The 13,866-nt window shown below is 49.2% G+C and overlaps 1 protein-coding gene across 1 annotated transcript; it reads right to left on the bottom strand.

Annotated features, from left to right (window-relative positions):
* Window positions 1-21: 21 nt before the first annotated feature.
* On the bottom strand, window positions 22-12,174 carry ATP6V0C (ATPase H+ transporting V0 subunit c). The gene is made up of 3 exons (XM_075436849.1): window positions 11,781-12,174; window positions 2,098-2,281; window positions 22-859 (listed from the first exon to the last, which is right to left on the bottom strand). Exons 1-3 carry the CDS (start codon window positions 11,854-11,856, stop codon window positions 655-657), a joined length of 465 nt encoding a protein of 154 aa, XP_075292964.1. The 5' UTR covers window positions 11,857-12,174; the 3' UTR covers window positions 22-654.
* Window positions 12,175-13,866: the final 1,692 nt, after the last annotated feature.

Below are 13,866 nucleotides of genomic sequence, written 5' to 3'. Positions count from 1 at the left end.
AAATCAGAGGCAAAGGACTCATTACAGCAATGTAGTGAGGAAATTTTATTTGGAAACATGGTTTAAGTTTGTAACCCAACAGTGGGTGCACAACTCTGATGCCGGAGCATACGCGGTTACTACTGAAACACGGGAGTGTTTCGGACAATTGCTGTAATAAAACACAGAATTCTCATACTCCAATACCAGGACACTACAGCAACCTTTAGAATCAAAGTAACATCCAAGGAATTCTCTGCACTTACAATTGACCCCACAGTGTAATCTACCTATATATAAGATTAATATATATAGCATGGGAAATTGAAAATCCTTGCTCCATAGATGTATGAACATGTCAAGTCTTTTATAAATAAACATCCAGTGAAGAGAAAAAATTACATTTCTAGTTCATATTTATACATAAAGTACTAACAGCAATGGGTGGAAAATTGCACACAGGCCACCCCACGCCATGTAGCAGGCTTGGAGCAGCCCATCCAATTTAATATTGAAGTACACACAGGACAGACAAGTCACTAACATACATTGCGCATTTACAAGAGATCAACTACCAAATTGGGACAACTGTACACATTGGAGAGACCATTTTCATTCTGGAGCTTTTTTTTTAAATGTGGATTTGTTACATCTCTTTACATCATACCGCAATGTTTACTTTGTGGAGAGGATAAGGGCAACAATGAGGCCATAGAGACCCAAGACTTCAGCGAAGATCAAAATCAGGATCATGCCCACAAATAACCTGGGCTGTTGTGCTGTTCCCCGTACACCTGCATCACCCACAATGCCAATGGCAAAGCCAGCAGCCAGACCACTGAGGCCCACACTCAAGCCAGCACCCAGCTGAAGAAAACTCCTGTAGGACAGAAATTAAAAGAGTTTCAGTGGCAAGCAAGGGGACACCCAACCCTTCAACTTCAGCATAGCCTTTTTTTGCACTCCCCAAAGGAAATAAGAATTAACATTTAAACAAAACCTCTTTCCTGCAGAAAGAGCTTCTATACTCTTTAAGCAAGCACAGTATGTCTCAAAGCAGATTCTTCCAGAGACTCCTAGCTCTGTGGGCAGCTATGCTGGATCTTTAGCTGATACTCAGGTATGGCTCACACACTAAGCTAAGCTCCTGGGCCTGTGAGTTCACATGGTCACCCCGCTCGTCTGTAGCCATTTCAGTCAGCTGCAGGCTTAGCATGCTATCAGAGCTGTACTTACTCCAGCCATGAGGGCTAGCACTTGCAGCAATGCCTGTCCTCCAGTGTTGTGCAGCCTGTTAATGGCTACTTTTGTCTCCCACCTTTAGCAGCCTTATTACATAGCCATAGCACATCCAGGTGATTACCAGGTCCCTTGGACTGCATAAGTTGGACAGGAATGGTCGTGTTTTCCAGGCAGGGGTACTTGAGGAGCAGTCCCTATCAGTATCTGGCCACCTGGTAACTGCAAAGGAGCATTTGTACCTGCTGTTTCCTAGATCATGGCTTATTAGGCCAACCACACTGCTCATCAGCTATAGCTTACACAGTAACATAGATATCTACTGTTAGATCTCAGAAGCATCATTTATTCCGAGATGTCTCCATCAAGCCAGTTCCAGCTATTCTCAAAAGCCAACAGCAGATTAAGTTTCACACTGTAGCTGGTGTAGAGGCCCAATGTATAGCATGAGGATTGATTCACCAGCACAAAAAGCAGTAAGCAGTATTAATTATTCACTTGCATCTGCCAGACAACAGAGAACTATTTAGACAGTCCTGGAAAGACTGGTATATTCTAGGTCTAGAATTTGGCACTGTGAGACAAGCTTAGCCTCCTATCCCACTACTGCCTATACACAGTTTCTTTCAAGCCATAAACCACTGCATTGTCTCCAGCAGTGGAATGTCTGGTCTAGTAGCTCAGGCAGCAAAATAATCAGGCAGTACTACTGAGGCTAACGAATCAGGTAGGACAGCTGAAATCCAGTCCATACTGCTAAACCCAAGTTAGGAGCATTTAGCATTGACAGTTCTTCCTGGGGTCTTAAGCAAAACCCACCCAATTCAGCAGCAAAACAGTGACAGGACAAACTGAAAGCTGACAGATGAAGCGACTTACTTGAATAACGTGATACTAGGTGACAGGGCATTGGCAATGAGGACTGCCACTACGAGGCCATAGATAGCTATAATACCCGCCATGACAACAGGGATGATTGACTTCATGATGAGCTCAGGCCTCATGACAGACATGGCTGCAATACCCGTGCCACTCTTTGCTGTTCCATATGCAGCTCCCAAAGCTGGAAGAGAGAAAAAAAAATGCATTAGACATCCTCAAATACCATCTCCTTCACAAGGCTGCAGTATTAGAACAGCTGAGCCAGCACAAGTAAGAACTGTGAAAAACTAACAGTCACTTGACTACTTGGTTTGTCAGCCCAGAATATTCCCTTAAGGGATGAGGAACTGACCCATCCAGAGTCCTAGACCAAAGCTAGATCAACACAAAGGTGCTGTTCAAACAGTACTGATCACAGAATACCCTGTCTAAGCCAGCTTCATAGCCATGTATACTCCCTAGTGGACATTCATTCTGTTTAGGAACCAAAACCCAAGGTCCAAATCATAAGTCATTACTTCAGACTTTGTGCCCTTGGAGCCAACACCGAAAGGCTCTACTCAGCTGAACTGCTGAGGAAACAACAAAGCATGTGTTTCTACTGTAGCAGGACACCACCCAGCCAAAAGCAAGGTTTTACAGTCGCTGAGCTTTGAGCCACTTAGGCTGAGTTCTCAGACACACCCAACGTTAACAAATCACCTTCATGGGGCCTCTTCCACAAAACATATCTGCCTATGCTTTGGCCTGGGGTTAAACATGCCATTTCAGTTTCATCAGACACATACTGAGATAGCAACACACTTGCATATTATTGCTGCACTCCATTCCTTGAGGAAAGGACACCCTCTTCATGCATCAATGGCCTCACTTGTGAAGGATTCAGGTCCAAACACTTGTCAATACAACCACTGGAACCACAAAGAGTATGGCTTCCAGGTTAGAGGACCACAACCACCTTAACCCTAAGGTTCACTGACCACCTGTGTGAACACTTGAGTATGCAGACACCAACACAGAAATCCAAAGCTTGGTTTCCAAAGCAGCACATGGGTTATCACCGCCAACTGAGAACTGCTACAAGAGTGTCAAAGCACTACTCCAAAAAGTAACTTCTGCCTTGAAAACTCTGTAATAGTCTCACAAAAGCTTCCACAAATACATCTTTGATTCTGAAGTACATGGAAAGACCCCTTTCCTTCCAACCTTGCTCTAGAATACTCTGAACTTGTAACTTGAAGTACTCTGGACGGCACTCACCATCACCCAAGAGACTATCTGCAGGTCGGCACCATTCAGGACTAAGTCCTCAAAGCAGCACTGCAAGGTATGTGGAATGCTAGGCAGTCTCCTCCTGAGACACCATCAAACTGATATTCAAAGGTTACATCCCTATTTAGCATGACAATGCTTTTGCCTGCTCTAAAAGGCTACTGGAGAGTATTAAAACCATAGGGATTTAAAATCTTTGTACTGTTCAGAGACTTACTACTCGAGTTTGCTCCACCTAAAACTAAGGTTTCTACAAGGGAGCTGCTTGTTCCACAAAGATCTGTAGTTGCCTTACACCAGCATCCAAGTGTGAGATGGTGCACCTTGCTCAAAACAGCTGCAGGGATGTATTAATCAGGTTTAGGAGATTTGCTTTCCTGCTTCTCATTCAGCATTTACATAAAGCCTATCTCTGAGCAGTCAAGAACTGGGCAGTAATTCTCCTGGCTTCACACCAAGTAACTACAGAAGATTAATAAAGGTAGCACTGCTGCACTAATACAAGACTCACTATCAGAAGGAAGTTCAGTTTTAATTACAAAAACTTCAAGGGAAAGCTTTATTATCAACTACAAATTGGTTCTGTACTAGCAAAGATCTTGAACCTTGATTATCACCGAGCCAGATCTAGTGGGCTGTTCAGTGCAATTCAGAACTAGAATGCAGCTTAGAAGGAAGCCTGAGCCAAGAGCAGAAGACAGGTTTTACCAGCAAATGTAAGCTGAGCCTGGAAACTAGCACAGACTTCACTAGCAGTACCAGCAATGGTACTGCTTAACAGTTAGCTCCTAGGAAGTCTAGAAAGAATTCACTAACTTGAATTAGGAACCTTTTCTGTTGAATGAAGCATACTCCAAGGACTGGAAGTGATTCAGGCTATCTAGACTGGCGATAGCATTTAGCAAGAAACCACTTCTCTTGTCTGGAATTTTTATAAACCTCTCCAGAAACAGAGGCTCATGAGAGAAGTTCACTATTTAAAATTAGATCAGTCATTACTTCCTCCAAGCCTGAAGTTACTCAAAGGTGTTGCAATTAATGCAGTGATGGATTACAGAGGCCGATTTTGTAACCTCACTTACAGAAAGCCAGCCTGCTTAAGCTTTTGGGGAGGGGCAGATCAGCACAAGTTTGTCAATTCCCAGTGTTAAATCCCAATTTTAGGGAACAGGCAAGAGCTTATGGCTTGAACTTGGTCTGGACACATTAACAAATAAAGTCTACACGTAGTCTGTAGCAGATAGTTTTCACATTACAGTTTTAGATGGCACTGCAGATCTATTCCACTCCTACTGGTGGACAGTCACAGGTGCTACACATACAGCTTCAGAGGGACAGGGAAGTCTTCATCAGCGTCCCACCCAACAGGCTTACACCAGAGTACCTGCACCTCCAGTATCTTACAAGGCAGCTTATCTTACTGCTTTTCACTGGCCTGAGAAGCTCTCCTTGCACCTTTGCCAATACTCCAATATTATAGCCTGGGTGGCAAAGACAATACCCACTTCCCACCACAACACAGCCATCTAATAACACAGCTGTTCATTTATGGGCTACAGGGCATTTATGTCAATCCTCCTGCACATCTTCACCTGTACCTCTTGGCAGCTGCAAACATTTGAAGCACATATACTACACTTAAATACTCCTGATGAGTTGGAAGGACTTTTTTTTCCAAAAATCTTCTCAGCAAATAGGATTTGAAGAGAACTGTGGAAGACAGTCAAAATGGAACAAGAGCTATACGACTGCTGCACACCAAGACTCCATGTATTTGCTTCAGATCATACAGCTCCATCACCTCTAACACACAGGCTAGTTCAGCTGCAACACTACCTTTAAAGCACACAGAGCTATCCAAACATTTACCTGGCAGCCAGAGAAGCAGTACTTCACCTACCTAGCTTTATCACATAAGGAAGCCATTCTGGACCATAACTAGGAACTGTGCCATTTATAATTTCAGTGTTACAATACAGAGAAGTTGCTTTACACATCATTCAAGACCACCTACTCCAGTAAGCATGTTTCAAAGGTTAACTTGATTTTTAAATACTTCTGAAGAGTAACTGCTTGAACTCACAAGCTAGTTAATTTCGTATCACTCCTGGGGGCAAAATGCATTCCCACAGGGCTGAGGATAGGTGGCCTGGCACCTCACCATAGCTGTTACTTTCTATTAGTCAAAAGTGGTAGCAGAGGTAATATAGCCATGCAGCTCCAAGATGAAGTATGAACTAAAAAGTAACTTGCCATATAGGCTATAATTTCAGTAAAGACTGAAGACTACCTGTAGTCTTGCCACTGCCAGGACTTTCAGCAGAGCTTTGCCTCCAATACTCATTGTCAGTACTCAAGCAGCCTGTGGTTTAGCTCAAGTGCTAGTCCAAGTATTAGGACCAATCTTTTGTAGCTATAGTTACAGTGCTCCGTCAGGTCATGCACAGAGAATGTTAATCTCGCAGCTAAGTTAGCTGCAAGCCACCTCATGCAACACTTCCTCAATATAGAAAGAGGCTGTTACCAAAAGCCTTGCATCAGTTCTGCAAAGCTCCCAAGACAGCTATGTACCCATGGACAGTGACCTCAAGCCAGGGAACCATTTGCATCAATGCTGTTTCAGCAGCTGCAACACATTCAGACATGCTTAACCTAAGAACACAGAGGTTCAGACCCAGCCACACACAATCTGGCAGCATTTGGTCCATTCAGAGCCAGTGATTCCTCCTGTGTCCCACCATGGGGAAGCAGGTTTTCACACTGCAATGTGTGAAAGATTTCCAGAGCACTAATAGGCAGCATTTCCCTGCATTAGGAAGTGAGCCAGTAACACAAGTCAAACTTTCAATTAAGATATCATGGGTTACTAATATAGAAAGTCTGAAACACCATTTTTGATGAGTGCGTACATCAGGAGTCTTTTATAATTAATCCATTACCAAACAGGCCACCCTCTGCAGTAGGCAGGCTTCCCTTGAACCAGACAGCAGGCATCAATTCACCTCAATGCTGCTCATCCTTGAACAGGCTGAAAAGTTGTCAAGTACAGTCCTTGCTTTGCCATACCAGGAACCTGGGCATTTTCAAAGAAAGAGGCTTCTTCCCACTGGTACTAAGGCCCCTCCCACACCACCACATTTAACACAAATGCAGCTCCACCTCAGATTACAGTAATGGATACTCCATGCCTGCCTCGGAAAAACCCTGTTGCTACACCCAGTTGCGTCTCCACAGAAGAGACAGCCACATCAGTGGAACTGTATCTGTAGCCTATGCAAATTCAGACCACACTGACTGAAGACTGACTATAGCCAGTCCCCCAGTGATAACTGGAGGGGTCAACAGGTAAGGTGCACTACAGGAACTTGTAGACTTTGCAAATCTTTAGTGAGTCACCTGTTACAGGATTACAAACAGCATGCTTTTTGTTCTTCCCTAACATATAAGGGGGCATGGGAATGTCAAACAAGCCTAGCACTATCAGTTTATAGCATTATAAAAACAACCTGCAAGGCTGGCAGGCCATTTACCCTTGTTCAGTCAATTTGAGAACTTGAGTCTACCAGCTCCTCAAGAAGCTGCTGCAATAGCAGCAGTCCAAAGAAAAAAGGAGTTACCAGTCAACCATCCAAGCAGCTGAGACTGCTGCACTTGGTACTCTGGATTGTCTGACAGCACACAAAGCCCATTTTTCTTTGGAAGTATGGTAGGGCTGACACTTTACACCACAGCATACAGGCTTGCTCGTATGCAAGCAGGAAAGTCCAGTCACTTCTTACTTACCTTTCTACATCATTATAAAGCTCCCCCGTAACCCTACAGATGACCCATGTCACAGACTGGGTGGATCACCATACTCCAGGTACAGAATGGCAGAGTAGTTTGTTACACCAGCTAGCAGGAGCCCCTTTCATCTAGTTGGTCTAACAGCAGCTCACACCATGTATGCCAGCAGGCACCCACAGCAAAGCTGTCTCATTTCAGAAGCATGAGAAAGCTGAGGCCATCTGACTGCATCCAGCAGACACTCCTGTGGCCAGACCAGCCTGACTTGAAGCTCACAAGGAAGCAAGCTCAGCAAGTTATGCCTCACTGTTTGCCAAGGACAGCAAGCAGGCAGAAGCATGCACTTCTGTGAAACCATTGTTTCAAGCATCAAACAGCCTGATGAGGCTGGAGAAATTTTCAAGCTTGCAACCACTCCTGGAAGTCAGTCAGGCTCCAGAGAGAGACTAGTTTTAGAAAGGGAAAAAAGGAAGCTGAGAGGTCCTGAGGCAGCTTGCATTACACACCTCCACTGCTGCTCCAAATGTTCCCATCAGAGGGGAAGTACCTGCAGGCTTTCTAGCCTGCAGTGACTTCAGGGTGAGGCAGGAGTCCCATCAGGTACACTTGGAAACCACTGTACAAGCAGCAGCTTATCTGCTTGAACCAAGTTTTGTAGAGCCAATGGTTTACCCTGATGCTTGATCTGGTATTCAGATGATCTTAAGAGTAGCATTTTACCGAGTGGAAATGATGCGCTTGTTGAGATGTCTTCCCCTAATTTAACTGAGCTGTAGAAACACTGCCTATCTGTATTATGACACTTATGTCTTAATAGTCCCTTAATTTACCTGTTGTTAAGGATGAATGGTTAAGCTAGTCTCTCTACTGTAGACAGTCTGGTAGCTCAAACATCTGACCCACTGAGTTTTCCTGCCCATACTACAACACCTAAATTTGGAACAGAAGACTACATTGAGCTGCACTCTGTTCTGCCATTTCATTTTGACCTGAAAGCCACAGCTAAGGAGTCTGCAAGCTCCTCTTAGGATGAGGTCTACAGCTCTTTACTGAGAAGCAAGCAGCCTTCTTCACTACCTCCCCACCCCTCAAGAGACAGTATTTCAGGAAGCACAGGTGCAATGTGCCTTCAAGACTGAAAGTTGTTTATAGTCACAATGCCTTCTAGCATCAGACTGTACAGGGCCGTCAGCTGCATCAAGCTAGATTTTCTGAGCCAGCAATTTCACCATGGAGGTCCCTTAACAGCCAAGCAACTGCTACAATATCTGCAGCACTAGTTTAAAATATAAAGTACTCATTGCCGCAGAACTAACAAAATAGAAGTAAGACACCAGAATAACCTTAACACTGCTGGCTAGCGTTGTCTTCATTAGCAGTCTTCCAAATGCTTGATAGCGAAGCAGTACTGAAGGCACTGAATGCTTGTCCAGAGTGCAGGTTTAAGTAAAACTCCTTACCACATTCCGGAGGCCACACTGGGGTGCACCTGAGACATCACGCTTTTATACATAGAGCATCAGCAGGCACAGAATCAGACAGCTTCGCCCAATACCATGCTTTTCCATTTTGGCATGCTAAAGTCACATGGAAAAGCTGCAATAATTTGATCACTCAACAGCACCTGACAGTGAGCCAGCCACATGTTTTACACATGGGAAATAAAGGAACTTCAGCTATCAGAACAAGTTGTAATCAGCAAATGATTATGCAGACTCGAAGACAGCCAAGGTCACAGCAGCCTGCTTCAGTCTTTCTAGCCGCCATCAGTACTAGCTGACCAGAACAAGCTCTGCTATCTATCCACCATCAGCAGTTAATGTTCAAACATCAAACAGTACTGCATGAAGTCACTTGTTTTCACATCAAACTATCCTGGACAGTATAGAACCTGAACATGTTTACTAGAAACAGGTCTCAACTACAAGCTCCACAAGAATCTGATCATTAGATACAGCATGAATCAGACATGATCGCTGCACAAATTAACACTGATCCAGGACAATTTCAGACAGCTTTACACCGCTTGCCCTGACAGACTTAGCGTCTTACTTCTAAATCACAGTGGATTTGTTTAACAACTGATGTTCAGTTAACACCAGAACATACTGTAGTGTCACATCCCTATTAGGAAAGCCACATGACACTGCAAATTTTAGTTTATCCTATACTGACATTCTGCCATATTGCCTTAAAAATCCAAGTTACTTCACTAAACAAGCAGTTCAGTAATGTTCATAACCAAGAAACACTTTTGCATCAGCAGTATCTATAACCTGTTGTTCCAGTGACTAAATCCACTAGACACACTTAGGTCCTAGCAAGAGACTAACTTCATGGCTCAGATCTGCTGCTATTAGAACCATCTGACACAGATTCTGCATCAAGGACTAGTCATGTACCAGCAGTGACCTGATAGCTACCAAACCACCATCAATACAGCTTAAGCACTCACTGTGAATTACCAAGCTCATACCTTCCCCTTTAACTTAAAATCCTATAGTACCAGGCTATCAAACCCTCATCTTCTGGAAAACGCTTTGTTTCAGTTCAAACATGCCAAGCACCACTTTGAATTCCTATCAAAATGCTGACTCAAGTTTGCATCCCTCACTGATGTCTCCATGAAGCAAGCTTGCATATCACAAAACTAGCAGCTACAAGGCCATACAACCATGTGCTTTTGCTTCCAAGTTCAATTCTGCAAGAGGAATCCAGTAACTCCTTCCTCAGGAAGGAAGCTCTCAGTATTTAGGACCTTAATCATTGCTATTTTGCAAGAGGCAGTCATCTGCTGACTGTTTTTTCCAACAGGTAACTAGATCTTAGTCTATTCCTCCATCATCTTCATTAGCCAAGAGGCAGGTAGGTCACTAGTCCCAGCATTGGCTCCTACAGCATTGCAGCCATACTCTTCTCAGTAAAGTCCTTACCTGTCAAGTGCAAGTACAATGTTTCCACTCCAAGGTTGCAGTCCACTAATTGCCCTCAGCACAGGACATCTGCATCCTACCTCTGGGTACAAACTGAGAAAGACTAAACACAGCCAGTCAGGCTTTTTTTTTTTTTTGCCAAGATTAAAGCCATAACACAGCTAGAGTGAATTCAGTCAAAGATGCCAACACCATCATGGCTAGACAGCCTCTCCTCAAACACTAGCTTTAATCCACTATTCACTTAAAGCTATTTACACAGTTTAATCAACCACACTAATCAAGTACAGCTTGCACAAGTTTGCTTTGCAGACCCAGCTACCATCTCAGAGGCTACTGTAATATAATGAGACTCCAAGCACACAAACAGCTATACGCAACTCAAGCAACAGCCAATTCAATACCTGAGTGTTTTGATTCTTCAACTGGGAGCCAGATTACGTGGCAGACAGAGACAAGTGTCTGTATGCTCATGCATGCGGAGACACTGGCTAAGCTTTCAGAAGAGAAAAATCAGACTGATGTCTAGTTCTCTTACTCGTAATTACCATAACACTAGCATTTGGAAAAAAAACAGCCAAAGCCTTCCCCATGTTACATCACAAGCAAAACAGCAGGCCTGCACCTACCAGAGAACAGGCAAAGCTCAGTCATTTGCTGCAGAAGGTTTACTCATGCACCAAGACAGACAAGGCATCATGTGATGGTCTTTCTAGCGTAAAACAGCATTTGTGGGTCTCTACATAAGCATTCTTCACTAAGCAGAGCATACCGCAGAATGACCCAGTTTATTCCACACTGAAGCTCAATGCCTTCAGATGCAGATGGATGGCCACTGGAGAAGAGCTTCCCTCTTACAGTATTTCACACACCTCCCACTTTACAGGGAAGGTCAGCAGCCCAACACCTCCTTTTAATGTCACTGACATCTTTAAAGCTCACTTCACTCCTAAAACGCTTTCATATTTACGTTTCAATCCCATTAAAAACCGGTCTTCCATCATCCGAAGAACGTTTTAAATAGGCAGCTCTGTCCCATTTACAGCGGGAGCAGCGCCCAGCCCCAGGCCGACCCTCCCCGCCGGGAGAGCCCGCACATGCCGACTTCTGTGGCAGTCTGCCCCGGGCCGCACGGCCGGAGCCCCGGGGGGAAGCCAGGCGCGGCGGCAGGCGCAGGAGCCGCCCACAGCACAGGCCGAGGCGCGGGGCCGGGCCGAGGGCCCGCGGTGACAGCGGGCCTCCGGCCGGGCAGACCCCCGCAGCGCCAGGCGGCCCGGCGGGAAGGGGAGGGGAAGGGGCTCCCCGCGGCGAGGCTCGGCCGCCCCCGCGGGGCCGCCAGCGCCGCCGCAGTCACGTGGAGCGGGGGCTCCGCCGGCGGCGGCACGTTCCGCGGTGACGTCACCCGCTCGGACCCCCTCCGCCGCGCCCCGGTAGCCCGGATGGAGCTGGGGGGGGGCCGGGGGGGGGGGCGCCATCCCCGGGCCCGGAGCCGCCCCCGCGGCCAGGCCGGGAGGACGCCCCGTCCGGCCGGGCACCGGGCTCACCACTGGGGATCCCGCTAAGGGCGGGGAGGACGGGGAAAGGGGTGCCCGCCCCCCCCCTCCCCGGCGCTATGGCGGCGAGTCAGACCGCCTCCCCCTCACTGCCCCCGCAGCCCCGACCCCCCTGGGCAGCGGGACGGGTGCTCACCGCTGAAGACCATGGCGGCCGAGGCGCCCATCACGGCGAAGAAGGAGGCGTACTCGGGGCTGGTGCTGGACGACATGGCTGCGCGGGCCGGGGCGCCGCTGGGAGCGGGAGCGCGAGAGGGTGGAGGGAGGCGGGAGGCTCCGCCGCGGCTCCGGTCCTCCGCAGGCAGCGCTCGGCTACAAAATGGCGGAGAAGAGCAGGGAATGGGGGAGACGGGGCGGAGGCCGGCTGCGGGAGGGAGGGAGGGAGGGAGGGGGCCGGCCGCGGGCGGGAGAGGGAAAGAAGGAGGGAGGGTGGAACAGCAGCAGCGCTGGGCTCTGTCCAGGCGACAGTGCGCGGCGGCCCGGGCGCTGCGCGCTAAATACTGCCTCCGCAGGACAAAATGGCAGCGGCCCGCCCGTCACGTGACCCGCGCCCACCGCCCCGCCTTCGGCCGTCACCACGCTCGCGCGGCTGGGGGGCGACGGCACGCCGCCCCGTCCCCCGCGCCCAACTCCCCGCTCCCACGGCGGGTCTCGCTCCCGAGCGCGAGCGGACGCCCTCAGCCTCCGCGCTCCATTGCGACACCGGGGCTTGGCCGCGCCGCTCCGCTCCGCTCCCCCCTCCCCGCTCGCTCTCCCCTCCCCTCCGCCCGGGTGGGTCAGTCGGACCCGGCCGCCGCGTACCGCTGAGCGTGATTCAGCGCTCATTAGCATAAGGGGCGTGTCCACGGTGAGGCACCTCCCACGCGGGGCTGGGGCCGGGCCCGGGCCCTGTCCCTTCGCGGTGCGGGTTGCCGTGCGCTCCCCACGGGCGACATGGCCGCGCCCACGGGCCCTCGCTGGCTGGGGTCCCCTCTGGGGTCTCCTCCCCCTGGGGTCCGGTCCCGGCAGCATCCTGCCAGCCTTCCCCCGGCGCCTCTCTCCGCTGTGTCTCCTGCTCCCATGCGAGATGGTGACCCGCACCTCCGGCCCACTCTGTCCCGCTGCGGGCGGGGTGCGGGCAGCGCCCCTCCGAGACAGCCCCATCCCGAAGGGGTGCTGCTGCGGCCCGCCTGGAGGAAGGCTGCCGCTGCGTCTGTCGCACAAGGGGCTCTAGAAACAGGTCATCGTAATTCTGGATCTGGGGTGTTCATTAAGAGTTGCCTGTGCCCGCTTTTGCTGCTGCTGCCGCAAATCCTGCTTGTCTTCTGCTGTCCCGAAACACCAGATCTCTTCATTAATTGAGGGCCACCTGCCTTTTGCCATTGTTGCCACTTTACTGGACACCTCAGACTTGTCAAGGAAAAGTGAGAACGGGATCTAAACCCTGCTTGGTGAATTCCTTGCCTGCTGGCTGAACGCAAGCAGCCCCATGGCTGCGGCAAGCAGCAGAGAGCCCATGGCTCCCACGGGCGCCAGGCCATGTTGGTTTGGCAGAGGAGATGGGCTTGTGGCAGGCTCTGCCGCCAGGCCTTCGTGGGGCGATTCGGCACGTGGCCTGTGGCAGGGACTGGCTGAAGAGCGCAGAGCCAGCGGGAGGGGAGGAGAGGGCTGCGGCGTACTGCCGGGCGTCAGAGCCCCAGAGCGGGACCCTGTCCCGAGCCCTGGTAGAGGTGGGCGCAGGGGCTGTGGGTCCCACATGTGGAGCACACCACCGCTAGCACTGTCACCACCATCACTGCCGTCACCAGCACCACCAGCACCACTACCATCACAACCGCCATCACTGCCACCACAGTGCCACCAGCACCATCACTGCCACCACCACCATCTTTGCCGCCACAATCACCACCACCACCAGCATGACCACCATCACTGCCACCACTGCCACCAGCACCACCACCACACAGAATCACAGAATGGTAGGGGCTGGAAGGGACCTCTGTGGGTCATCTAGTCCAAGCCCCCTGCCAAAGCAGGGTCACCTACAGCAGGCTGCACAAGACCTTGTCCAGGCGGGTCTTGAATATCTCCAGAGAAGGAGAATCCACAACCTCCCTGGGCAGCCTGTGCCAGTGGTCCATCACCCTCAAAGTGAAGAAGTTCTTCCTCATGTTCAGACGGAACTTCCTATGCTTCAGTTTGTGCCCGTTGCCCCTTGTCCTGTCGCTGGGCACCACTGAAAA

The sequence above is a fragment of the Opisthocomus hoazin genome, chromosome 15, assembly GCF_030867145.1.
Source record: "Opisthocomus hoazin isolate bOpiHoa1 chromosome 15, bOpiHoa1.hap1, whole genome shotgun sequence".
Taxonomy (NCBI): domain Eukaryota; kingdom Metazoa; phylum Chordata; class Aves; order Opisthocomiformes; family Opisthocomidae; genus Opisthocomus; species Opisthocomus hoazin.
This window is presented reverse-complemented; position numbering and strand designations above follow the sequence as displayed.